Source organism: Ixodes scapularis, unplaced genomic scaffold (assembly GCF_016920785.2).
Source record: "Ixodes scapularis isolate PalLabHiFi unplaced genomic scaffold, ASM1692078v2 PGA_scaffold41__6_contigs__length_2269736, whole genome shotgun sequence".
NCBI classification, from domain to species: Eukaryota; Metazoa; Arthropoda; class Arachnida; order Ixodida; family Ixodidae; genus Ixodes; species Ixodes scapularis.
This window is the reverse complement of record NW_024609870.1, coordinates 844,526-869,944: the sequence shown is the minus strand read 5'-3', so window position 1 is coordinate 869,944 and position 25,419 is coordinate 844,526. Positions and strand designations below refer to the sequence as shown.

The following is a 25,419-nucleotide window of genomic DNA, read 5'->3' as shown; positions in this document are numbered from 1 at the left end:
TGCCTCTCAAATACATAGCTTGCACTGAGCGCGAAACTTTTGTAGCGTGCATTTTGCCCCACCGGATTTGATTTTCTCAGCAAGAACAACTCGCAATGACAACCAGTATCTAGTGTGATTACCTCACGTGCAAACCATGTTAAATACTTCAGCTTTCTGGTGAAGTGCGACGTTCGCAACACCAGCAGTAGACGTCCAAGGTGTAAAGTTGTGTAGTATTTATAGCAGTCTCGCGATGATATACGGCAGCCTAATGAAATGTTGGAGCACATGACTGATAAAGCACAGAGTAGTGAAGTAAGGTTCCAAAACAAAACAACCTAAGATAACATTAGCCTCCCGAGGCAGTATCTCGCGACGTTTCGAGCTGAGGCAAGTTGATGCCCAAAAGTGATTTATATTAGGATTCTAAAAATCTTCGTTTGCCCTGCGCGCGGAATCTATGTTTAATTAGGAATATCATTTTCTGCATTTCTATGCATCTCTTTTTGCAGTAAAGCGTTATGTAAGGGATTATTTAGAAAAAATTGTGTGTCATCTCCTTATTTCTGCCCATTTCGTGTATTGGCCTTCCGATATATCATGTGACCACAGCGTTTTTTGGCATACCCTGCCACCCAGTATTTTACACTGCAAAACAGCTAACAAAAGCACGTTGCCGAAGACTCAACAGCTGGCGTATTTTCGAGTATCGTCCTTCCGTGTCCATCTCAGGCGGTTATGTGAACTTCATAAAGTCAAATTTATCGATGATAATAAAAATATACTTAATTCCTGTCTGAAGATTTGGCAGCACAAATAGAAGATCCTCACCTCAAAGATATGTAAGTAAATGCACCTTTAAATTATCTGAACGATGTTCTGCAAATCTTTTTTGCCGCTTTTATCCTCTATAGACGCGTTATAGGTGATTTGGGAAAGCTTTAAATAATTTTTTTTTATTTTGAAGCTAATTTAAATAATTATGTGTTCCTCACGCATATATAACTTCTCAAATATATAGAAGTTTATTGCATTTTTTATGTGTTATTATCGCGTTTTTTTACTGGAACGAATGGTGGAACTATGACGATTGCACACTTAAACTCTCAGAAAGTGTCCGATTAAGTAGCTTCCGAATTGAGTAGAGCATGAAATCCCACTTTGTTCTATTTAACAAAAATCATCAATTAGCGAGGGTGATGCTTATTTGCAAATTAAATTGACCGGCATTTTGTCAAGAGCAAACGTCAACATCCAGGCTATGCCAGTTTATTTAATATAAGAAAATGTTCACATGGGTAAGCACTGTTCTAGGTGAGATTCGATCTCAGTACGAAGGTGCTCATAAATGAGAGTGAACAATTTCAGCCACTCCTTTTTGCATGATTCGTCGCCCGCATCATGGTGCTGAGAGCAAACACTGCTAGTTAGAAAAACAAGCATTGCGATTGTCGCTTAGTGTTTCTATAAAATATAGACTGGAAGGACTTGTCCCGTGACTTTCGTGACATTTTGAAAATTATATTGCATTAAGCTCAGTATCTCGTCATCATATATATATTGTGAAACGTATTCCGTAAAACACATTTTATGGTATATATGGCGACGAGGTGCCCATTTCATGATTTTATTCACTGTAATTAATTCCTTAGTTCAAGGGCAAAACCGCGATTCAACATCTAATACTGCGATACAAAGTTGTACCAATCACGGGTATTTTAGGCAACCAACTTTACTTCGTCAAAAACATTTCGATTCAGGTACAATGTATGTGACTCTGGTAAACGAAGGGATGTTGAGTCGTATAAACACAACGTTTTGTATGTTAATGTAGATTTTCTTTTCTTGTTGTGTAGGAATAAGTAACAGAATTTTATAATTTTGGTACCTGAAAATCAAACTGGATTGAACAAACGATAAAAAAAAAGAAAACTATATACTGTAAACGATTTAGTTTTCGTGGGCTCAATATTTCGCGATTTAGGTCAAAGCTGAAGTTTTGGAATAATTCGCGGGTTGTAATTTTCTCGACGCGGTGGAATCTCAATATAAATTTCAATGTGTTTACATTTTACCGAAATTGTTCGCGGGACCCATTTTTCGCGAATTGTAGGCGATTCGCGAAATTCTCAAAAATAGGTCCTCGCAAAAATCAGATCGTTTGCAGCAGTTAGTTTCACGGCCTAAATAGCGCCTATTGACAGAACAACGCGGAAAATATATTCTCAATTTAGCGGTTCGAACCGGTTTGAACCATTATTTTTTGCGCCCCGGAACTGAACCGAAAGCCGTGAACCCGAACCCGAACCGAACCGATAAAAATATCGGTTCGACACTCTGGTTGTCGGCGAGACAATCGGAAGCGCCGCCGACGATGTGGATTCTAGGGGCGGCGCCATGTTCGTCGGCGTCGAGACGATCAGAAGCACTGCCGACAATGTGAATGCTAGAGGCGGTGCCAGTTTGTTGTCGGCGAGACAATCGGAAGCGCCGCCGACGATGTGGATTCTAGGGGCAGCGCCATGTTCGTCGGCATCGAGACTATCAGAAGCACTGCCAACGATGTGGATTCTAGAGGCGGCGCCATGTTCGTAGGCGTCGAGACAATCAGAAGCACCGCCAATGATGTGGATTCTAGAGGAGGTGCCATGTTCGTCGGCGTCGAGACGATCAGAAGCACCACCGACGATGTGAATGCTAGGGGCGGTGCCATGTTTGTCGGCATCGAGTTGATCAGAAGCATTGCCGACGATGTGGATGCTAGTGGCGGCGCCATGTTCGTCGGCGTCGAGATGATCAGAAGCACCGCTGCCGACGTGGATTCTAGAGGTGGTGCCATGTTCGTCGGCATCGAGACGATCAGAAGCACTGCCGACAACGTGGATTCTAGAGGCAGCGCCAGTTTGTTGTCGGTGGGACGAGCAGAAGCACCGCCGACGATGTGGATTCTAGAGGCGGCGCCATGTTCGTCGGCATCGAGACGATCAGAAGCACTGCCGACAATGTGAATGCTAGAGGCGGTGCCAGTTTGTTGTCGGCGGGACGAGCAGAAGCACCGCCGACGATGTGGATTCTAGAGGCGGCGCCATGTTCGTCGGCGTTGAGACGATCAGAAGCACTGCCGACAATGTGAATGCTAGAGGCGGCGCCAGTTTGTTGTCGGCGAGACAATCGGAAGCGCCGCCGACGATGTGGATTCTAGGGGCGGCGCCATGTTCGTCGGCATCGAGATGATCAGAAGCACTGCCGACGATGTGGATTATAGAGGCGGCGCCATGTTCGTCGGCGTCGAGACGATCAGAAGCACCACCGACGATGTGAATGCTAGAGGCGGTGCCATGTTCGTCGGCATCGAGTTGATCAGAAGCACCGCCGACAACGTGGATTCTAGAGGCGGCGCCATGTTCGTCGGCGTCGAGACGATCAGAAGCACTGCCGACAACGTGGATTCTAGAGGTGGCGCCATGTTCGTCGGCGTCGAGACGATCAGAAGCACTGCCGACAACGTGGATTCTAGAGGCGGCGCCATGTTCGTCGTCGTCGAGACGATCAGAAGCACTGCCGACAACGTGGATTCTAGAGGCGGCGCCATGTTCGTCGGCGTCGAGACGATCAGAAGCACCTACGACGACATGGATTCTAGAGGCGTCGCAATTTTCGTCGGCGTCGATACGATCAGAAGCACTGCCAACGACGTGGATTCTAGAGGCGGCGCCATGTTCGTCGGCGTCGAGACGATCAGAAGCTCCGCCGACGACGTGGATTCTAGAGGCAACACCATGTTCGTCGGCGTCGATATCAGAAGCACCGCCGACGATGTGGATTCTAGATGTGGCGCCATGTTCATCGGTGTCGAGACAATCGGAAGCGCCGCCGAATATGTGGATGCTAGAGGCGGCGCCATGTTCGTCCGCGTCGAGACGATCAGAAGCACTGCCGACAATGTGAATGCTAGAGGCGGTGCCAGTTTGTTTTCGGCGAGACAATCGGAAGCGCCGCCGACGATGTGGATTGTAGAGGCGGCGCCATGTTCGTCGGCGTCGAGACGATCAGAAGCACTGCCGACAATGTGAATGCTAGAGGCGGTGCCAGTTTGTTGTCGGCGAGACAATCGGAAGGGCCGCCGACGATGTGGATTCTAGAGGCGGCGCCATGTTCGTCGGCGTCGAGACGATCGGAAGCACTGCCGACAATGTGAATGCTAGAGGCGGTGCCAGTTTGTTGGCGAGACAATCGGAAGCGCCGCCGACAATGTGGATTCTAGAGGCGGCACCATGTTCGTCGGCGTCGAGATGATCAGAAGCACTGCCGACAATGTGAATGCTAGAGGCGGTGCCAGTTTGTTGTCGGCGAGACAATCGGAAGCGCCGCCGACAATGTGGATTCTAGAGGCGGCGCCATGTTCGTCGGCGTCGAGACGATCAGAAGCACTGCCGACAATGTGAATGCTAGAGGCGGTGCCAGTTTGTTGTCGGCAAGATAATCGGAAGTGCCGCCGACGATGTGGATTCTAGAGGAGCTGCCATGTTCGTCGGCGTCGAGACGATCAGAAGCACTGCCGACAATGTGAATGCTAGAGGCGGTGCCAGTTTGTTGTCGGCGAGACAATCGGAAGCGCCGCCGATGATGTGGATTCTAGAGGCCGTGCCATGTTCGTCGGCATCGAGACGATTAGAAGCACTGCTGACAATGTGAATGCTAGAGGCGGCGCCAGTTTGTTGTCGGCGGGACGAGCAGAAGCACCGCCGACGATGTGGATTCTAGAGGCGGCGCCATGTTCGTCGGCGTTGATACGATCAGAAGCACTGCCGACAATGTGAATTCTAGAGGCGGCACCAGTTTGTTGTCGGCGAGACAATCGGAAGCGCCGCCGACGATGTGGATTCTAGGGGCGGCGCCATGTTCGTCGGCGTCGAGACGATCAGCACTGCCGACAATGTGAATGCTAGAGGCGGCGCCAGTTTGTTGTCGGCTAGACAAGCAGAAGCACCGCCGAAGATGTGGATTCTAGAGGTGGCGCCATGTTCGTCGGCATCGAGACGATCAGAAGCACTGCCGACAATGTGAATGCTAGAGGCGGCGCCAGTTTGTTGTCGGCGAGACAATCGGAAGCGCCGCCAACGATGTGGATTCTAGAGGCGGCGCCATGTTCGTCGGCATCGAGACGATTAGAAGCACTGCCGACAATGTGAATGCTAGAGGTGGCGCCAGTTTGTTGTCGGCGGGACGAGCAGAAGCACCGCCGACGATGTGTATTCTAGAAGCGGCGCCATGTTCGTCGGCATCGAGACGATCAGAAGCACTGCCGACAATGTGAATGCTAGTGGCGGTGCCAGTTACTTGTCGGCGGGACGAGCAGAAGCACCGCCGATGATGTGGATTCTAGAGGCGGCGCCATGTTCGTCGGCGTTGAGACGATCAGAAGCACTGCCGACAATGTGAATGCTAGAGGCGGCGCTAGTTTTTTGTCGGCGAGACAATCGGAAGCGCCGCCGACGATGTGGATTCTAGGAGCGGCGCCATGTTCGTCGGCGTCGAGACGATCAGAAGCACTGCCGACAATGTGAATGCTAGAGGCGGCACCAGTTTGTTGTCGGCTAGGCGAGCAGAAGCACCGCCGACGATCTGGATTCTAGAGGCGGCACCATGTTCGTCGGCGTCGAGACGATCAGAAGCACTGCCGACAATGTGAATGCTAGAGGCGGCGCCAGTTTGTTGTCGGCGAGACAATCGGAAGTGCCGCCGACGATGTGGATTCTAGAGGCGGCGCAAGTTCGTCGGCATCGAGACGATTAGAAGCACTGCCGACAATGTGAATGCTAGAGGCGGCGCCAGTTTGTTGTCGGCGGGACGAGCAGAAGCACCGCCGACGATGTGGATTCTAGAGGCGGCGCCATGTTCGTCGGCGTTGAGACGATCAGAAGCACTGCCGACAATGTGAATGCTAGAGGCGGCTCCAGTTTGTTGTCGGCGAGACAATCGGAAGTGCCGCCGACTATGTGGATTCTAGGGCCGGCGCCATGTTCGTCGGCGTCGAGACGATCAGAACCACTGCCGACGATGTGAATGCTAGAGGCGGCTCCAGTTTGTTGTCGGCTAGACGAGCAGAAGCACCGCCGACGATGTGGATTCTAGAGGCGGCGCCATGTTCGTCGGCGTCGAGACGATCAGAAGCACTGCCGACAATGTGAATGCTAGAGGCGGCGCCAGTTTGTTGTCGGCGAGACAAGCGGAAACGCCGCCGACGATGTGGATTCTAGAGGCGGCGCCATGTTCGTCGGCGTCGAAACGATCAGAAGCACTGCCGACAATGTGAATGCTAGAGGCGGCGCCAGTTTGTTGTCGGCTAGACGAGCAGAAGCACCGCCGACGATGTGGATTCTAGAGGTGGCGCCATGTTCGTCGGCGTCGAGACGATCAGAAGCACTGCCGACAATGTGAATGCTAGAGGCGGCGCCAGTTTGTTGTCGGCGAGACAATCGGAAGCGCCGCCGACGATGTGGATTCTAGAGGCGGCGCCATGTTCGTCGGCATCGAGACGATTAGAAGCACTGCCGACAATGTGAATGCTAGAGGCGGCGCCAGTTTGTTGTCGGCGGGACGAGCAGAAGCACCGCCGACGATGTGGATTCTAGAGGCGGCGCCATGTTCGTCGGCGTTGAGACGATCAGAAGCACTGCCGACAACGTGAATGCTAGAGGCGGCGCCAGTTTGTTGTCGGCGAGACAATCGGAAGCGCCGCCGACGATGTGGATTCTAGAGGCGGCGCCATGTTCGTCGGCGTCGAGACGATCAGAAGCACTGCCGACAATGTGAATGCTAGAGGCGGTGCCAGTTTGTTGCCGGCGAGACAATCGGAAGCGCCGTCGACGATGTGGATTCTAGAGGCGGCGCCATGTTCGTCGGCGTCGAGACGATCAGAAGCACTGCCGACAATGTGAATGCTAGAGGCGGCGCCAGTTTGTTGTCGGCGAGACAATCGGAAGCGCCGCCGACGATGTGGATTCTAGAGGCGGCGCCATGTTCGTCGGCGTCGAGACGATCAGAAGCACTGCCGACAATGTGAATGCTAGAGGCGGTGCCAGTTTGTTGTCGACGAGACAATCGGAAGCGCCGCCGACGATGTGGATTCTAGAGGGGGCGCCATGTTCGTCGGCATCGAGACTATTAGCACTGACGACAATGTGAATGCTTGAGGCGGCGCCAGTTTGTTGTCAGCGAGACAATCGGAAGCGCCGCCGACGATGTGGATTCTAGAGGCGGCGCCATGTTCGTCGGCGTCAAGACGATCAGAAGCACTGCCGACAATGTGAATGCTAGAGGCGGTGCCAGTTTGTTGTCGGCGAGACAATCGGAAGCGCCGTCGACGATGTGGATTCTAAAGGGGGCGCCATGTTCGTCGGCATCGAGACGATTAGAAGCACTGGCGACAATGTGAATGCTAGGGGCGGTGCCAGTTTGTTGTCGGCGAGACAATCGGAAGCGCCGCCGACAATGTGGATTCTAGAGGCGGCGCCATGTTCGTCGGCGTCGGGACGATCAGAAGCACTGCCGACAATCTGAATGCTAGAGGTGGTGCCAGTTTGTTGTCGGCGAGACAATCGGAAGCGCCGCCGACGATGTGGATTCTAGAGGCGGCGCCATGTTCGTCGGCGTCGAGACGATCAGAAGCAATGCCGACTATGTGAATGCTAGAGGCGATGCCAGTATTTTGTCGGCAAGACAGTCGGAAGCGCCGCCAACGATGTGGATTCTAGAGGGGGTGCCATGTTCGTCGGCATCGAGACGATTAGAAGCACTGCCGACAATGTGAATGCTAGAGGCTGCGCCAGTTTGTTGTCGGCGGGACGAGCAGAAGCACCGCCGACGATGTGGATTCTAGAGGCGGCGCCATGTTCGTCGGCGTTGAGACGATCAGAAGCACTGCCGACAACGTGAATGCTAGAGGCGGCGCCAGTTTGTTGTCGGCGAGACAATCGGAAGTGCCGCCGACGATGTGGATTCTAGAGGCGGCGCCATGTTCGTCGGCGTCAAGACGATCAGAAGCACTGCCGACAATGTGAATGCTAGAGGCGGTGCCAGTTTGTTGCCGGCGAGACAATCGGAAGCGCCGTCGACGATGTGGATTCTAGAGGCGGCGCCATGTTCGTCGGCATCGAGATGATCAGAAGCACTGCCGACAATGTGAATGCTAGAGGCGGCGCCAGTTTGTTGTCGGCGAGACAATCGGAAGCGCCGCCGACGATGTGGATTCTAGAGGCGGCGCCATGTTCGTCGGCGTCGAGACGATCAGAAGCACTGCCGACAATGTGAATGCTAGAGGCGGTGCCAGTTTGTTGTCGGCGAGACAATCGGAAGCGCCGCCGACGATGTGGATTCTAGAGGGGGCGCCATGTTCGTCGGCATCGAGACGATTAGCACTGACGACAATGTGAATGCTTGAGGCGGCGCCAGTTTGTTGTCAGCGAGACAATCGGAAGCGCCGCTGACGATGTGGATTCTAGAGGCGGCGCCATGTTCGTCGGCGTCAAGACGATCGGAAGCACTGCCGACAATGTGAATGCTAGAGGCGGTGCCAGTTTGTTGTCGGCGAGACAATCGGAAGCGCCGTCGACGATGTGGATTCTAAAGGGGGTGCCATGTTCGTCGGCATCGAGACGATTAGAAGCACTGGCGACAATGTGAATGCTAGGGGCGGTGCCAGTTTGTTGTCGGCGAGACAATCGGAAGCGCCGTCGACGATGTGGATTCTAAAGGGGGCGCCATGTTCGTCGGCATCGAGACGATTAGAAGCACTGGCGACAATGTGAATGCTAGGGGCGGTGCCAGTTTGTTGTCGGCGAGACAATCGGAAGCGCCGCCGACAATGTGGATTCTAGAGGCGGCGCCATGTTCGTCGGCGTCGGGACGATCAGAAGCACTGCCGACAATCTGAATGCTAGAGGCGGTGCCAGTTTGTTGTCGGCGAGACAATCGGAAGCGCCGCCGACGATGTGGATTCTAGAGGCGGCGCCATGTTCGTCGGCGTCGAGACGATCAGAAGCAATGCCGACAATGTGAATGCTAGAGGCGATGCCAGTTTGTTGTCGGCAAGACAGTCGGAAGCGCCGCCAACGATGTGGATTCTAGAGGGGGTGCCATGTTCGTCGGCATCGAGACGATTAGAAGCACTGCCGACAATGTGAATGCTAGAGGCTGCGCCAGTTTGTTGTCGGCGGGACGAGCAGAAGCACCGCCGACGATGTGGATTCTAGAGGCGGCGCCATGTTCGTCGGCGTTGAGACGATCAGAAGCACTGCCGACAACGTGAATGCTAGAGGCGGCGCCAGTTTGTTGTCGGCGAGACAATCGGAAGTGCCGCCGACGATGTGGATTCTAGAGGCGGCGCCATGTTCGTCGGCGTCGAGACGATCAGAAGCACTGCCGACAATGTGAATGCTAGAGGCGGTGCCAGTTTGTTGCCGGCGAGACAATCGGAAGCGCCGTCGACGATGTGGATTCTAGAGGCGGCGCCATGTTCGTCGGCATCGAGATGATCAGAAGCACTGCCGACAATGTGAATGCTAGAGGCGGCGCCAGTTTGTTGTCGGCGAGACAATCGGAAGCGCCGCCGACGATGTGGATTCTAGAGGCGGCGCCATGTTCGTCGGCGTCGAGACGATCAGAAGCACTGCCGACAATGTGAATGCTAGAGGCGGTGCCAGTTTGTTGTCGGCGAGACAATCGGAAGCGCCGCCGACGATGTGGATTCTAGAGGGGGCGCCATGTTCGTCGGCATCGAGACGATTAGCACTGACGACAATGTGAATGCTTGAGGCGGCGCCAGTTTGTTGTCAGCGAGACAATCGGAAGCGCCGCCGACGATGTGGATTCTAGAGGCGGCGCCATGTTCGTCGGCGTCAAGACGATCGGAAGCACTGCCGACAATGTGAATGCTAGAGGCGGTGCCAGTTTGTTGTCGGCGAGACAATCGGAAGCGCCGTCGACGATGTGGATTCTAAAGGGGGTGCCATGTTCGTCGGCATCGAGACGATTAGAAGCACTGGCGACAATGTGAATGCTAGGGGCGGTGCCAGTTTGTTGTCGGCGAGACAATCGGAAGCGCCGCCGACAATGTGGATTCTAGAGGCGGCGCCATGTTCGTCAGCGTCGAGACGATCAGAAGCACTGCCGACAATCTGAATGCTAGAGGCGGTGCCAGTTTGTTGTCGGCGAGACAATCGGAAGCGCCGCCGACGATGTGGATTCTAGAGGCGGCGCCATGTTCGTCGGCGTCGAGACGATCAGAAGCAATGCCGACAATGTGAATGCTAGAGGCGATGCCAGTTTGTTGTCGGCAAGACAATCGGAAGCGCCGCCAACGATGTGGATTCTAGAGGGGGTGCCATGTTCGTCGGCATCGAGACGATTAGAAGCACTGACGACAATGTGAATGCTAGAGGCGGCGCCAGTTTGTTGTCGGCGAGACGAGCAGAAGCACCGCCGACGATGTGGATTCTAGAGGCGGCGCCATGTTCGTCGGCGTCGAGACGATCAGAAGCACTGCCGACAATGTGAATGCTAGAGGCGGCGCCAGTTTGTTGTCGGCGAGACAATCGGAAGTGCCGCCGACGATGTGGATTCTAGAGGCGGCGCCATGTTCGTCGGCGTCGAGACGATCAGAAGCAATGCCGACAATGTGAATGCTAGAGGCGGCGCCAGTTTGTTGTCGGCTAGACGAGCTGAAGCACCGCCGACGATGTGGATTCTAGAGGCGGTGCCATGTTCGTCGGCGTCGAGACGATCAGAAGCACTGCTGACAATGTGAATGCTAGAGGCGGTGCCAGTTTGTTGTCGGCGAGACGAGCAGAAGCACCGCCGACGATGTGGATTCTAGAGGCGGCGCCATGTTCGTCGGCGTCAAGACGATCGGAAGCACTGCCTACAATGTGAATGCTAGAGGCGGTGCCAGTTTGTTGTCGGCGAGACAATCGGAAGCGCCGCCGACGATGTGGATTCTAGAGGGGGCGCCATGTTCGTCGGCATCGAGACGATTAGCACTGACGACAATGTTAATGCTTGAGGCGGCGCCAGTTTGTTGTCAGCGAGACAATCGGAAGCGCCGCCGACGATGTGGATTCTAGAGGCGGCGCCATGTTCGTCGGCGTCAAGACGATCGGAAGCACTGCCGACAATGTGAATGCTAGAGGCGGTGCCAGTTTGTTGTCGGCGAGACAATCGGAAGCGCCGTCGACGATGTGGATTCTAAAGGGGGTGCCATGTTCGTCGGCATCGAGACGATTAGAAGCACTGGCGACAATGTGAATGCTAGGGGCGGTGCCAGTTTGTTGTCGGCGAGACAATCGGAAGCGCCGCCGACAATGTGGATTCTAGAGGCGGCGCCATGTTCGTCAGCGTCGAGACGATCAGAAGCACTGCCGACAATCTGAATGCTAGAGGCGGTGCCAGTTTGTTGTCGGCGAGACAATCGGAAGCGCCGCCGACGATGTGGATTCTAGAGGCGGCGCCATGTTCGTCGGCGTCGAGACGATCAGAAGCAATGCCGACAATGTGAATGCTAGAGGCGATGCCAGTTTGTTGTCGGCAAGACAATCGGAAGCGCCGCCAACGATGTGGATTCTAGAGGGGGTGCCATGTTCGTCGGCATCGAGACGATTAGAAGCACTGACGACAATGTGAATGCTAGAGGCGGCGCCAGTTTGTTGTCGGCGAGACGAGCAGAAGCACCGCCGACGATGTGGATTCTAGAGGCGGCGCCATGTTCGTCGGCGTCGAGACGATCAGAAGCACTGCCGACAATGTGAATGCTAGAGGCGGCGCCAGTTTGTTGTCGGCGAGACAATCGGAAGTGCCGCCGACGATGTGGATTCTAGGGGCGGCGCCATGTTCGTCGGCGTCGTGACGATCAGAAGCACTGCCGACAATGTGAATGCTAGAGGCGGCGCCAGTTTGTTGTCGGCTAGACGAGCAGAAGCACCGCCGACGATGTGGATTCTAGAGGTGGCGCCATGTTCGTCGGCATCGAGACGATTAGAAGCACTGCCGACAATGTGAATGCTAGAGGCGGCGCCAGTTTGTTGTCGGCTAGACGAGCTGAAGCACCGCCGACGATGTGGATTCTAGAGGCGGTGCCATGTTCGTCGGCGTCGAGACGATCAGAAGCACTGCTGACAATGTGAATGCTAGAGGCGGTGCCAGTTTGTTGTCGGCGAGACAATCGGAAGCGCCGCCGACAATGTGGATTCTAGAGGCGGCGCCATGTTCGTCGTCGTCGAGACAATCAGAAGCACTGCCTACAATGTGAATGCTAGAGGCGGTGCCAGTTTGTTGTCGGCGAGACAATCGGAAGCGCCGCCGACGATGTGGATTCTAGAGGCGGCGCCATGTTCGTTGGCGTCGAGACGATCAGAAGCACTGCCGACAATGTGAATGCTAGAGGCGGTGCCAGTTTGTTGTCGGCGAGACAATCGGAAGCACCGCCGACGATGTGGATTCTAGAGGCGGCGCCATGTTCGTCGGCGTCCAGACGGTTAGAAGCACTGCCGACAATGTGAATGCTAGAGGCGGTGCCAGTTTGTTGTCGGCGAGACAATCGGAAGCGCCGCCGACGATGTGGATTCTAGAGGCGGCGCCATGTTCGTCGGCGTTGAGACAATTGGAAGCACTGCCGACAATGTAGCTTGGGAACATTTGGATGTAGAGACTTAAAATTCCACAGAGTTACTTATACTGGTGTAAGTAGCATGTGCTCCAAATTTCATTCAGTTGTCTAAAAAATTGATAAAGTTATGGTTGATCCCCATGTCCCCCCTTAAATATCTAGGTGTCAGAGTATCAGCTGACTGAACTTGCGACGCTCACATTGACAATGTAATGAGGGTTAGCTGAGCATTGGTGCTGAAGGCATCAGTGCTCGGCCGGCCCTTATTACAAAATATGTCGTCAAGCTCCTGATGCTGGAGGCAGGGGTGCCCCTTTTAGCTCGAGTTTAGCGCATAAAGTGGGTGCCCTAAAGAGCCGTTTGTACACCCAGGTATGCTGCAAGGAAGGGAGAGAAGCTGTCACGTGCCCTGTCCATCACGCGCAAGACGGCGACCCCCCGGCGGACGCTGAGCCGCGCCGTGTCGACCTTCATCAGCCCACTGCGGTCCATGACCAACTCCCCGCTGCGGGGCCTGCACCTGGCGTCCACCTCGAACCTGAACGTGAGTGCCCTTGGCAGGGACTGTTGGGCCAGGGAGTCCTTCTCGGGTGCCAGGGGCACTCTCCCCTGAGTCTTTGGTTTCCTTCGTACGTCGGATTCTCTGTGGACAGCTGGAGTTTGGCTGCGGGCATGTTGAAAGTGCTTGGTACACGTGCCTGCAGACAACTTTTGTGTCATACTTCTGTGAACTGTACCATGTGGTGGACGCGGTACAAACTTCTGTAGCTGTACCACGACCGTAGTCTGCTTTGCATTGCTGCGCGAGTGGCACTGGCCTAAAGTGCTCGCGACGATTCGGGTAAAGTGTCTCTTGCATGTGGCCCCAATCGCTGGGGGCTACCTTCCGGACAAGTTTCGGCCTTGTTTGGCGGTTGGTTACTGTGCCACAAAAAAATATGCCGGACAGACTCCAAAATCTCGAAGGCGTCGTAATAGGGACAGGGCGAAACGCCCGAGATTCGGTGTCTGACTGTTCCAGAAAGTGACCAAATTTTGACTGTTACCACGTTTTAATAGGGTTCACCCTGACTTTAATTTGGCGTTTGTAGTTCTTGCGTAGGCAGCAACAAGCTTTCATACAAGTTGGAGCACAAACATTAGGGGAAATGAAACAAATGTACTTGGAATTTAGAAGCAGCCCATTGCCAGCGGGTTTTGAGCTCGTACCGCTACGAAGCCTGGCTGACTGCATTTGCCACCATTGTTGCTGGGAAAGTTGGCACACGGGGTATCCTTCTGGCACCAAACCTGTAAAATTTATCAAAAGCCTCCACACTTTAATTTCTTTCTCGCGAATTCAAACAAACGAGATTGATGCTTCTGTCACAGTCGTAAAGTTTCAGGTATCCCGGACGATCTACAAAAAATGTGAATGAAAGAAAGTTGTGGGCCTAGCTCACCCATATATTTTAATTCCTTCCTTCCTTGCTTCCTTTGCTTCTGATGTTCTGATGTCACAAACATTAGGGATATAATATGAAATATCAGATATGCCGTGTGGCGAAAGGAATAACTTAAACGTTAATTATACGCTCGACTCTCCTTCATTCGTCAGGCAGGATGTGCGATGAATGCTCTATGATAAAAATAATGGCACTTGTGAAATCAAAGTTGCTTGGACCATCGTGGCCATCTGTGGGCTTCGGCTCGCACGTCCAAAATTCCAGAAGGTAATGGAGAGAAGCTTCCTTTATTAAATGAAGGATGTTTAATAAAGTTTTAATCGTCTCGCACGGTTTACAGATTTCTCGTAACGCTCACCCATGTGGTCTCCGAAATGGTTGCGCAATACGTGGCCCCTTTTCTGGAGCTTCCCCAAACCTGGGTTTTGCACCTGAAATATGTTCCAGTAAAAGTTTTGCCCCATCACTAGTCCTATACGTGGTTTGTCCTGACAGAGTGGCAATTGAATCCAGAACCTGTCAGTCAGAATAGTTTGTCTGCATGCCCCTTTTAATGCGCGAAAATTGGGCTAAAAATGGACGTTATGTCTCTGGATGTCGGTGTGGAGGTGCTTCACATAGGTCCAGTGGAAGAGGTTTCGCGTCACATGTTTGTACGGAACTGGGACATGTGATGCTGTTCTAGACTTCCTAGGTTCAGGGATCCAGGTTATAACCGAAGCTAAAGTCCCATAAAGCGTGTCTCGCAGTGAAACTGGGTGTTAACGAAGGAGAGGAGCGTGCAACTTGGAACAGATCTCTTGAAATTCTGAACAGATGGCAAGACTTCGTGTGAAGAAAGCTTGCTCTCTCCGTCAGTCGTTCCTTGCACTGGCCATTTTCTTGTCATTCGAGTACCGCTGAATTTCCTTCCCAGTCCCACAAAATGCATCCTAAATGTTGATAGGTGACCTCGCATATGGTGGTGTCTCTACTCTTTGCTCGGAGCATCGTCATGATCAAACTAATTGTAATTAACAATTGCCGACTTGTTGCAAAAACGATTCGAGCATTATTACTAAGCTGCTCCTGTTCAATTTTTATTGGCAGCTGCGTGTCTTTTTTCACCTCATCCTTTGCCTCTGAAGTCTGTTTCTCTCTTGTAAAGATGTCTTTGTCTGTCTCCTGTCATTTGATGTAGTACAATGTCTGCACGATGCAGGTGGGCTAAGCAATCCCATTGTACCTGGTCACGTCTGCCGGAAATGAAAGGCTTGTACAGGTGTCGCACCTGCAGAAGCTAGTTGGGAGGGGTCTCAGAGGATTAGAGAAGTTTGTTCTGCATTTAAGTGCGGTGTGGTGACACTAATCGCTATGATGTAAAGCTCTCTAGGAATGGCTGCTTTCGTCGTGGTTTCACTGGTGGAAGGAGGATTCTTCAGAGATGGATGCTTTTAAGTTACTTTAGTATGTTATTGTCATAGAAAAAATCCTCTTTTGAGCTGAATTGCCCAACTTAATTGAAATATACAGTCGAGCCCGGTTATATCATAGTGGGTATTTCAGGTTATTGTTTATATCAAACAGTCCAAACATCCCCTTGAAAATCACAAGTGATAGTATAAGGGTGTTGTCTTTTTGTATCCAACTCTCATGGCAAAGATAGTCGATGTAGGGAGCCTGTTGCTTTTCCCGCGATCCGATTGTGCCGGTGGCGAACACATTGCTTGCATTGTGTGGCTGGCAGACCACCAAGCCAGCATACACGGGTGAAGATATGCAGAAAAAGAGCGGTTGTAAAAAAAGAAAGACAGTGAACCGTAAAAAAGAAAAAGTGGAGGATAGCAAGAACAAGGGGAAGGGCACGTGCGCGCGCGTAGGGAGAGCAGGGAGTGCTTTCTGTTGGAATGGTAGTCTGCACTGTTTCGCCAAACATTGCTAATGCCGGTTCGACTCCCTAGCCCCAAAATAAAATACAATAGGAAAAAAGAAAGTCTTCAGCAAGCCTAGTGTGGCGACAACGGTTGTGCAATTGCACTTTCTTTTTTTTTGTTGCTTAACTTTTTCTATGGATCAAGAGATCTTTTTACGCGTCTTGTTTTTCCATTTTTTTTTGTTTTTTTATTATTTTCATGTTTTGTCATGTATGCTGTGTGGAGTTCCTTGCCAGGCGCGCGTGTGAGCACGGCGGGGTTTGCGGTCTCCGCCAACTACGCTCTACCATATTTAGTGGCCCTTGGATGCTCTATTTGGTAAGCTCCCGTTTGTCGCGACCTTCAGTATTAGCAGAGATGCCAGGAAATTTCAACCCTAGCTTAATTTAACATACCTTTGTATATAATATTGATATATCAAACAATTTTACAATCCCCTTTGAATTCGATATATCCGGGTTCGACTGTAGTGTTGGGTTATCGACAGGTCATTTGTAGCCGAGAGGGTTAAAACGCTTCGCTGCATCTCATTGTGCACTTCTCTCATGCCTTTTGTGTGAGTGTCTCGTTCAAAACAGTACAGTTGAATCTCGTTAATTCAAACTCTCTTAAATCAAACTTGAGGATAATTCAAACTAACATGCAAGTCCCATCCTATGCGTCTCTATGGGAGGAAACGCCCGGTAATTCAAACTTTGCTTTATTCAAACAAATGTTCGGTCCGCCTTGAGTTTGAATTAACGAGATTCGACTTTATTTTGTGGTTAATTTACACTGTGTAGGTCTGTCTTCTCAGTTTATTTTGGTGTATGTATATCGCTACTAATTTAATATGAGCGCATGTTTTCGGCATTATACTATGCAAACATTGAAAGGCAGAATAGCTTTAATGTATTTTTGGGGAAGATATTTTTGTAGAATGGAAAGTTAGGCAAGTGGGTGAGAGTTGATGGTGAAAGGATGAAAAGGGCCAAGTGCTGACAAACGGTTCTTTTCTCAACCTTCGCTCGGTTCTGCCTCTTGTATCGTCCTCGTTTCTGTTTGCCAAGACATCTTGGACCGACAGTTATGCTCATACAGCCTTGAAAGTGAACAAGGACTTTTTGGAGGTGGCCTTAGGGGTCAGAGTAGCAGCTTGTGCATTAAAGAATGCTGAATGTACCCGAGATCAGGGATTGTTTGTAGTTGACAATGCAGCTGGGTCTCCTTTGCATCTCTGGTGTCCAGTACCATTGATTGTATATTTTGGAGGATTGTGGCCTCCTTTGTGTTGTTTGTCCTGTAACTAACCTGTAAATAAACAAAACAGCATTTTTTTTTATTTGCTACATTTTTTTTGTGTTGTCTCAACCTTTTGTGAATGTGAACGTGCACTTCCTGGGAAAGCCGTTGGACAATGAACTACTCAGCCTGTTGGGGTGTTTGTTCTCAGTGAGCCTTTTTCGGTGGGCTTTCCTAAAGCCGATCATATGGGACGTCACTGCTGGCGACTCCGTCCAATTTTGATCCCAATGGTGCAAATGTTGAGCACAACCGCAAACTTGCTGTTATGGACTGAAGCTGTGACAGCACTGTGACTGGCAGAACTGTTGAAACAAGTAGTAGAGTTATTTTTTCTCACAAATGGGTCGCAGCACCTGGCAACCAAAACATGAGGCTGCTGTAAAACGCCAGACAGGTAATAGGTCTCGCTTGCTCCAGCTTACCTGATGCATTTGAGTATGATGGACTGCATGTGTTCCACTTCTCTGTCTCTCGCTTCTGGTCCACCCGTAAATCGGGCATTAATAGTGTAGATGACAACATCAAGGAACTGGGTTTTATTGCTTGTATCCACAGTTTGTAGCACTCTAACAAGATTTGCACAATTTATAAGGGTGAATCGCACAATGCTAATGGACGTTGCACGTTTTGTATGATGCAACTATTCATTCATTCATTGATTTATTTGAGCCTTAAATGCCCACGAGGGGTTTTACATAGGGGGGTTTAACTGTAAATGAGACAATAAAAATTAACACTGGGTTCCTTTTCTAATACCGTATTTACACACATAATGAATGCATGGGCATAATGAACGCAGCCCCCCAACGGGTACCGATATTTGGACTTTTTTTTGTTTTTCCTTTGCGTAATGAAGATGCCAATTGTGTCCAGTTTAGCTAGCCTCCAAGCCAATCTTTTTGCAGTCAGGCCAAGCCAAGCCGCTCTAATAATGGCTGCAAGTGCTTAGTTGCGGTAGTGATCAACCATGAAACCGAGCGGCGCGCACACTTGACGAATCTTGGGTCGAGCTATTGCCCAGCCTTGGACATTTTTCATCTATCGGATGCATTGATGTCAACAGACATGCCTTCGTCTGTGGTCCGCCTTCGGGCAGTGAAATCGTGAAAGTGGCTAGGCCTAATTTACGTACTCCGGATAAATGCATTTATTTAATCCGTAACAGAATGGCGCAGCGAGGTGCACGCTGGCGTCGTAGGTTGGGGTGTCTGGTAGCCCCCGGTAACAGCAGTCTCCGTGAGTGAAACTTGATCCGTGCAAGCGGGCCTTGGCGGTCAGTGGTTGGACTTCGTACGAGTTCTTATATGCATAGTCGCACGCGGTATAGACCTTTGCAAAAAGGGCTCTCTGGCCGCCGCCATTTTGCGAATCGAGCGACCCCTATCAGCCAGAAATTTCTGCCACCCGCCTGAGCTGTGGAAACCCGGTCAGTGTGGCTCCCCATCTGCATTGCGCATTTGGTGTTCCTTGGCTTGCCTTGGAAGGTTTTGCTTTATTTGCCTGTTTAGGATGCTCACCCTTTCTGTGTTATCTTCCACTGCGAAAACCAGGGAATACCAGGGCTCGTTGCCTTATCGGCCTTCGCAGGAAAGGAACGAAGAGAGTGAACGTCAAGGAGCATGCGACGCAGGCAGTTCAATGTTGTTGGAGGATTTTTTCCGTTGAGATAATCTCTTAAAAGCCTTCCCGGCTACGTTCCGGGTCTTTGTGAAAAATCCGTAACAGAATGGCATGTGGGGATGGAATAGACACATTCATTCATTTGCTTTGAAGCTGTGCAAAAAAGCAGCTCTCTTCTACATGTGCCCCGAAACACGCCGTATACCGTCCGATTGTCGTGAAGTGCCTATTGTTGACACTGTATATTGGATATGCTCTGTTATTTGAGACCTTTCTCAAATTTTGTTCGGATAACGCGACACCTTGGGGTGCGTACAATATATGCTGTTCGATTGATGAGACTCGTCGAATTTCATGTGGGCGGAGAGTATCCACGCAGTTTGGATATCCTGTGTGGTCAAATATTTTCGACGGTTAAGACCTTTGTAGATTGACACGGCTGAGTGTATGGTGCCGTAAAGTGATCAACATAATATGAAACAAACATTCCAGTTGCATTTGTTCTGTTGCACATGGACTCACCAAAACAGCTTTCATTTCTTTGTATTTGTTCCCAAAAATAGTACAATGCATTCTTCAAACCCAGAGAAATTCTACTCATTATAGAACACAAAATAAAAAATATAATGCGGCAATTTACCCTTGACCAGCTTCCAGAAGTACACCTACGCAGGCTGCCACAGCCCAGTGCAGTCGTGCAACACTGACATACCCTCTCAAAACCAGGGACGCGCGCTATAAATCGCTTCGTTCGAGACTGCCGCTGAAAAAGTCAATGCCCGAGCACGCCGCCGGATACTGGCGATATATATCACCTAAGAACGGTTGCGTTGCTTTCCGTGCTGAGTGAGCTTCATAGGGCGCTTTTCGTTTGGCAAAAGGAACGTCAAAAGCGCCTTAAAAAGGTTTGCAGTTTATAAAGCGGGAGTGCGCCTCCATCAGTGGAGACGTGCCACAGTACCTTGCCGTGTCATATTGCCACTTAATATGACATTTGCATAAAGTGTCTAAATGCAAACATTATACTCCATGCAATAAACGCTCTCCCCCCCCCCCCCCCAAATATGTGTCAATTTTTCGAAAAAAAGTGTGTTCATTGTGCGAGTAAATACAGTAATACAAACATGATGATAAGTGGCATGGAGTGCGGCAATGGCAGATCAGAAAGTGTAAACTTGTGGGATGCAAACAGTGTCGTCAGGTAAATTATTCCAGTCAGAGATAGCCAATTGTAATGGAGAAAACTTGAACTGATTAGTCCTAGGTGTAGCTAGATGAATTTTGAGTGGGGAGATATGGAAAGCCAATGCATCTTTTTTCGAAGGAAAGTAGTAATACATTTTGGGTAGGTGTGCGATACGTGATATGTTTCTGTGTGTAAGCAAGGACAAGATACACATATCCTTCGTTTTTGTTAAAACATGCATTTACAAAAGAAATCAAGAGATCATATGCACTAAAAGAATACTTAGGTAAGAAAATGAAAGAAAGGGGAACGCAACAGTCACCATGTCTTGGAACAACCATGCTTAAAAGCGGGTCTCGTGTCTGGAGCTGTCGTTATCGGGCCACGGTTGTGGCTGGCAGTCGGGAGCGGTTGGCTTCCGTCGATGACCCAAGAGTCACCGCACCATGTGCTCTCGCAGTAGGAAGCTGGGCAGCGTGAATTTTTATGTACTGCCCTCGCTGGAACAAGGCTGTTTGTTAGACAGCAGGAGCGAGCAGCCGATTGCCCTGGTTAATGGTGTCTTTCGGACCCAGTACGTTTTCCCGGCCAGTCCTTCGCACACTCTTTGTGCACGCACTCCCCATTTCTTTTCTTTGTCGTCTTCCCTTGTCTCTCCGAGCCGATCCATGGGTTGACCCACCCTTCTTTTGCATACTGAGTCACATTATCACACTGTGCATTCAGTCTGGTTCCAAAGACTTTCAACCCTAGCGGAAGTTTGTTTGTTTGAAAAGTAATCTGACCACAAAAAAAGGGGGTGGATCTTTTAGTGTCGCCGATAGGGAATATATCTTTAATTCGGTCGAATAGCATTATTCACCCAAACTCGACTCTTCACATTGATGTGGCACAAATATTTAACCCCTTAGGCTGAAAACTATACTCGGGCTCAACTTTCTCTGTCAATGCAAGCAAAAGGGGTCCCTACCATTTTGTTGATACTCATTTCGTAGAATTACGTTTCGTAGACAAATTTTCATTGACGCACGTTTCATGGACACATTTCGTCGACACTTTTGATTCATTGACAGTCGTTATGCGAATTGCAGGCTACATGGACATTTCGTGATGCGTGTATCGTTGAGGAGTGCGTTAACCCATCCCCCCTGCCTGCGTTCAGGCCGCTTCGCGGCAACGGTTTGTGGCGGCTGACTTTAAAAATGTTAACCCACTAGACTGACTCGTACACGCCACTTTGCGGGGACAGTCTCATGCAGTTTAGTACAGAAAAGAGTAATTTGAGCTGTCGATGAAAGGATTTGTCGATGAAACGATCTGTCGATAAAACCTTGTTCGATGAACTGATTGCCACCACTCCTGCACAGCTTTGATCAGTGCTCAAAGTGCACAAGCGCATGCGCTCCTGCTTTTGGCTGTATTGCCACAGAAAGTTGACCCCGAGTATAGAAGATATAAACATAGAGACAAAACCAACTTGCGGAACCTAGCTTTTTGCCGATTCCGGTGCATGGATGTGAGTTTGACGTCTGCTAGCGAAAATACAACAAAATCACGCCACTAGAAAAGCAATATGACTTGGAATTATTAGAGAGATAAAGAAAATAAAAAAAAAAAGTTTTTTTTCTTAATAAAACAACCTCAAAATATGGCCAAATTAAAATTTTTATGGTTTGATAATTAATATAAAATAATTTGCAAATATAAATCAGACAAAAGGGCCATGGGTTACCAAATACAGGTGGACAGTATTTGGTAAGCGCTAATTAAAACGAATATGAAGATACAAGGCTCCAAATATGTCACCCGAATGGCAAAGGTACAATGTTTGACATTTTTTTATCTCGGTAATGGAATTTGGCCCATTTGTCGAGTGTATAACAAAAAATACTCGGCATACAATATATTTACACGAAAAAAATCTAAGTATTTTGACCATGGTTGCAAAAACCCCAAGACCGCGGGTAAATGACGCAGCACTAAAAAAAGAGACTTTTTAGTGTTCTGTCGTTTACCCGCAGTCTCGAGTTTTTTTCCACCATGTGCAATGTACATCAGCTCGTCTGCGCCCTTACATTTTGTTAAAGCATTCTATCTTTTCAGTACGCATAATAAGTAACAGAACTTTGTACAAAAATCAAGCACACAATTTGATTTTTACCACGGTCCACCTAAAACTTTCGTAAAACGATAAATTGTTTTAGTTTTATTAAAAGCGGTTTTGTTCTTCCCAGACACGGGTCTATTTTATACTGTAAATAACTTAATATTCGCGGGCTCAAATTTTCGCAAATCGGGCCAAAGCTGAAAGTTTGAAATTATTAGCGGGTTCCAATTTTTGGAATCGAGTGTAGCTTCCGTAGCTTTCCCGATGAACAAAATGACAAACCTCATGTGCGAAAAAGTCAAGCAGAGGTTCAAGCAAGTGCACAGAGGCCTAGAATTCACATTTGAACCACCGGAGAGAAGCAGGCTGCCATTCTTAAACATTGAAATGGCATTTGGAGAAAAGCATACGTGCTGGATGTACAAGACGAGAGGTGCAAAAGGCATACTGCCGTACGACTCGGGGCACACCAAGTTGGTGAAGAGGAGCGTCGCCTCTGGGTGCGTATGACAGGCCATAAAGAAATCTTGCCACCACAGAATGTCAGAAGGCCTAGAAAGGCAAATCACCCGACTACAAGCAAGCGGCTACCCAGAGCCCCTGCTAGTAGCTGTGGCAGAAAAATGCATAGCAACACTCGGAGGCAATCACAAAACCAAGGAAAAGGATCCGGGCAAAAAACCACTGGTAGTGATGCCATACATTCATAAGTTTTCGCACCGACTGAAAAAGATCGCCGAAACGCACGAGATCAAAGTGGCCCTATCCGCCCCATTTAAGCTAAAAGGACTGTGCAAAAAGGTTAACGAAGAGGAAGGCTACACATTGGGTCAATCGTCGTGTCGGGTAAAGCACAAAAACAAGTTCGTCGAATGCGTAGAAGGGGTCGTCTACAAAATACCATTGACGTGCGGAAACTCGTACATCGGGCAGACGGGGAGGTGCTTAAATGACAGGCTCAGAGAACATAAATATGCATGCGGGCAATCGCAAGCACCTGGCAACTTAGCAGCGCATTGCGCGAGATGCAGCCGCGAACCGCTATTTGGAAATACATCAGTCATGGACAGATCGAAAAATAGAAACGAGCGAGAAATCGTAGAAGCCTTCCACATGGCATCAGGGAAGCACGGCACGTGTGTCAGTGATCCTTCCATCGCACTGAACAAAAAGGAAATTGAAATGCTGAGACACTACATAGCATAACGAGGCGGACACCAGCACCAGCTTCAAGGTCCCCTCTCGCACCACAAAAACTGAACGTTTATCAGAAAAGGGAAAAACACCACCAAAATCGAAAGTCCACGCATCTTCATGAAGCTTTGAAAAGGAGAAAAAAGAAAAGAATAAACAGTTGTTAGTCTGTGCCCATTCGTGTTCGTTGTTTCTCCTCATCTCAATGTAAACTCGTCCTTTTCCTTTCAATTTTTGGTCACGCGTTTGTTCTGTAGAACTTAGCAGCGCAGCACTTCTATCAATGTACAACCAACTAGCCCAAACCCAAGTCCAAGCTTTATTAATCTTTTGTAACGCTCACATATTGCCCAAATTGTTCGCGGGACATATTTTTCTCAGATTGTAGGCGATTCGCGAAAATTAGGCCCTCGCAAAAGTTAAGTCGTTTACAGTATATTTAATTAAGGGAAATCCAAATATCTACCCCAACCAGTGTGTTAGCTCTGAAATGAAACGACCCCTATATTATTGGTTGACTCTAATATTTAGAGAAGTAGGAGGAAAGGAAAACTGTACAAATATATATGTCCCAACATCTCTACCGACTGTTTGTTTTATCTTGGGTGAAAGTACAGTTGAAGGCTCAAACGCATGCTAAAAGCGCAAGTCACGGAACACTTTATTCATTTAGTTGGTGAAAAGACGATGGACAAATGCCACAATGTCACACTTTGACGCCAGTTGGTTCAATTGGCTCGTACTTGCTCACAACCAGGCTGGTTTGTTGGTGCACCTGCCGATGGATTACCGACGTCGTCTAAATTTGCAGAGGATGTCGGCGATGGGAGGAGCGAGAAATTGAGAGAAAAGGTTGCCAAATTGTAAGATGGCGGCTACTGTGATAAGACAGAACTCTGGTCTTGTACTCCTGATGGGGTCACTTGATTATCGTGTCTGCCACATGCCTCTGTGTTTTCTCTCACCAGCATGTCGAGCTTCACCGCTTTGCACCGGAGTGCTAGGAGCAGCGACTAACATGGGAGAGCACCTGAGTTAGCGCGATGGGCTCACTAATTATGCTCAGTACTATGCCAGGTCTACTTTTAATGTGAAAGCATTAACTGGGGGGGGGGGGGGGGGGGGGGGGGGGGGGGCGGGCGGGCGGGTCCCGTGGAGCGAGCCGACGTTATCAGCTTTGAAGCCGTGCCAAACGGCACCTTAACTCCTTTCTCTAACGGCGCATTCCCACCGGCGATGCGATCTAGTCGTGCGATAACTTTCATCGCAAAAGCGACCATCATGAGCAAAAAGCGACGCAATTTGAGCAGTCGCTACTTGACCCGACTTTTTTGCAATGCGATCTAGTCGCGGAGCGGCTGAGCCAATCAACGGCGTTCGGAGCGATAGTTTTCGAGAAACGACTCGCCAACGAAGGCGCTGGACTCGCTCATCGCGCACGCCGGTGTGACCATCTAACTTTTTTAGAGCGCAGCTCTTAGGGGCCCGTTCCCGGCTTGAGCGGCGTCGCCGTCGCCGTCGGCGTCGGCGTCGGCGTCGGCGTAACCGCAACCCTCGTAACCCTCGTGAGGGTTACGAGGGTTAATCTCATGAGGGTTACCCTCACGAGGATCACGAGGGCCACGAGGATTACTTACCCTCGTAACCCTCACGAGGGTTACGAGGGTTAGTTACCCTCAAAAGGGTTACCTTCACGAGGGTTACCCTCACGAGGGTTACTTATCCTTGTAACCCTCACGAGGGTTACGAGGGTTAGTAACCCTCGTGAGGGTAACCCTCGTGAAGGTAACCCTTTTGAGGGTTACGAGGGTTAGTAACCCTCGTGAGGGTAACCTTCACGAGGGTTACCCTCACGAGGGTTATGAGAGTTACCCTCACGAGGGTTACTCACCCTCGTAACCCTCACGAGGGTTACGAGGGTTAGTTACCCTCACGAGGGTCACGAGGGTTATGAGAGTTACCCTTACGAGGGTCACGAGAGTTACCCTCACGAGGGTCACGAGAGTTGCCCTCACAAGGGTTACTAG

At 50.0% G+C, this 25,419-nt stretch overlaps 1 protein-coding gene across 1 annotated transcript in view; it reads left to right on the top strand.

The window, feature by feature from the left end:
- The window catches only part of LOC8042021 (protein ECT2), a 96,737-nt gene that overhangs the window by 66,797 nt on the left and 4,521 nt on the right, over positions 1-25,419 (top strand). The window contains exon 23 of the mRNA XM_029989627.2: positions 13,016-13,187. Coding sequence (XP_029845487.2) covers positions 13,016-13,187 — 172 coding nt within the window. The remainder of the gene's footprint in view (positions 1-13,015; positions 13,188-25,419) is intronic.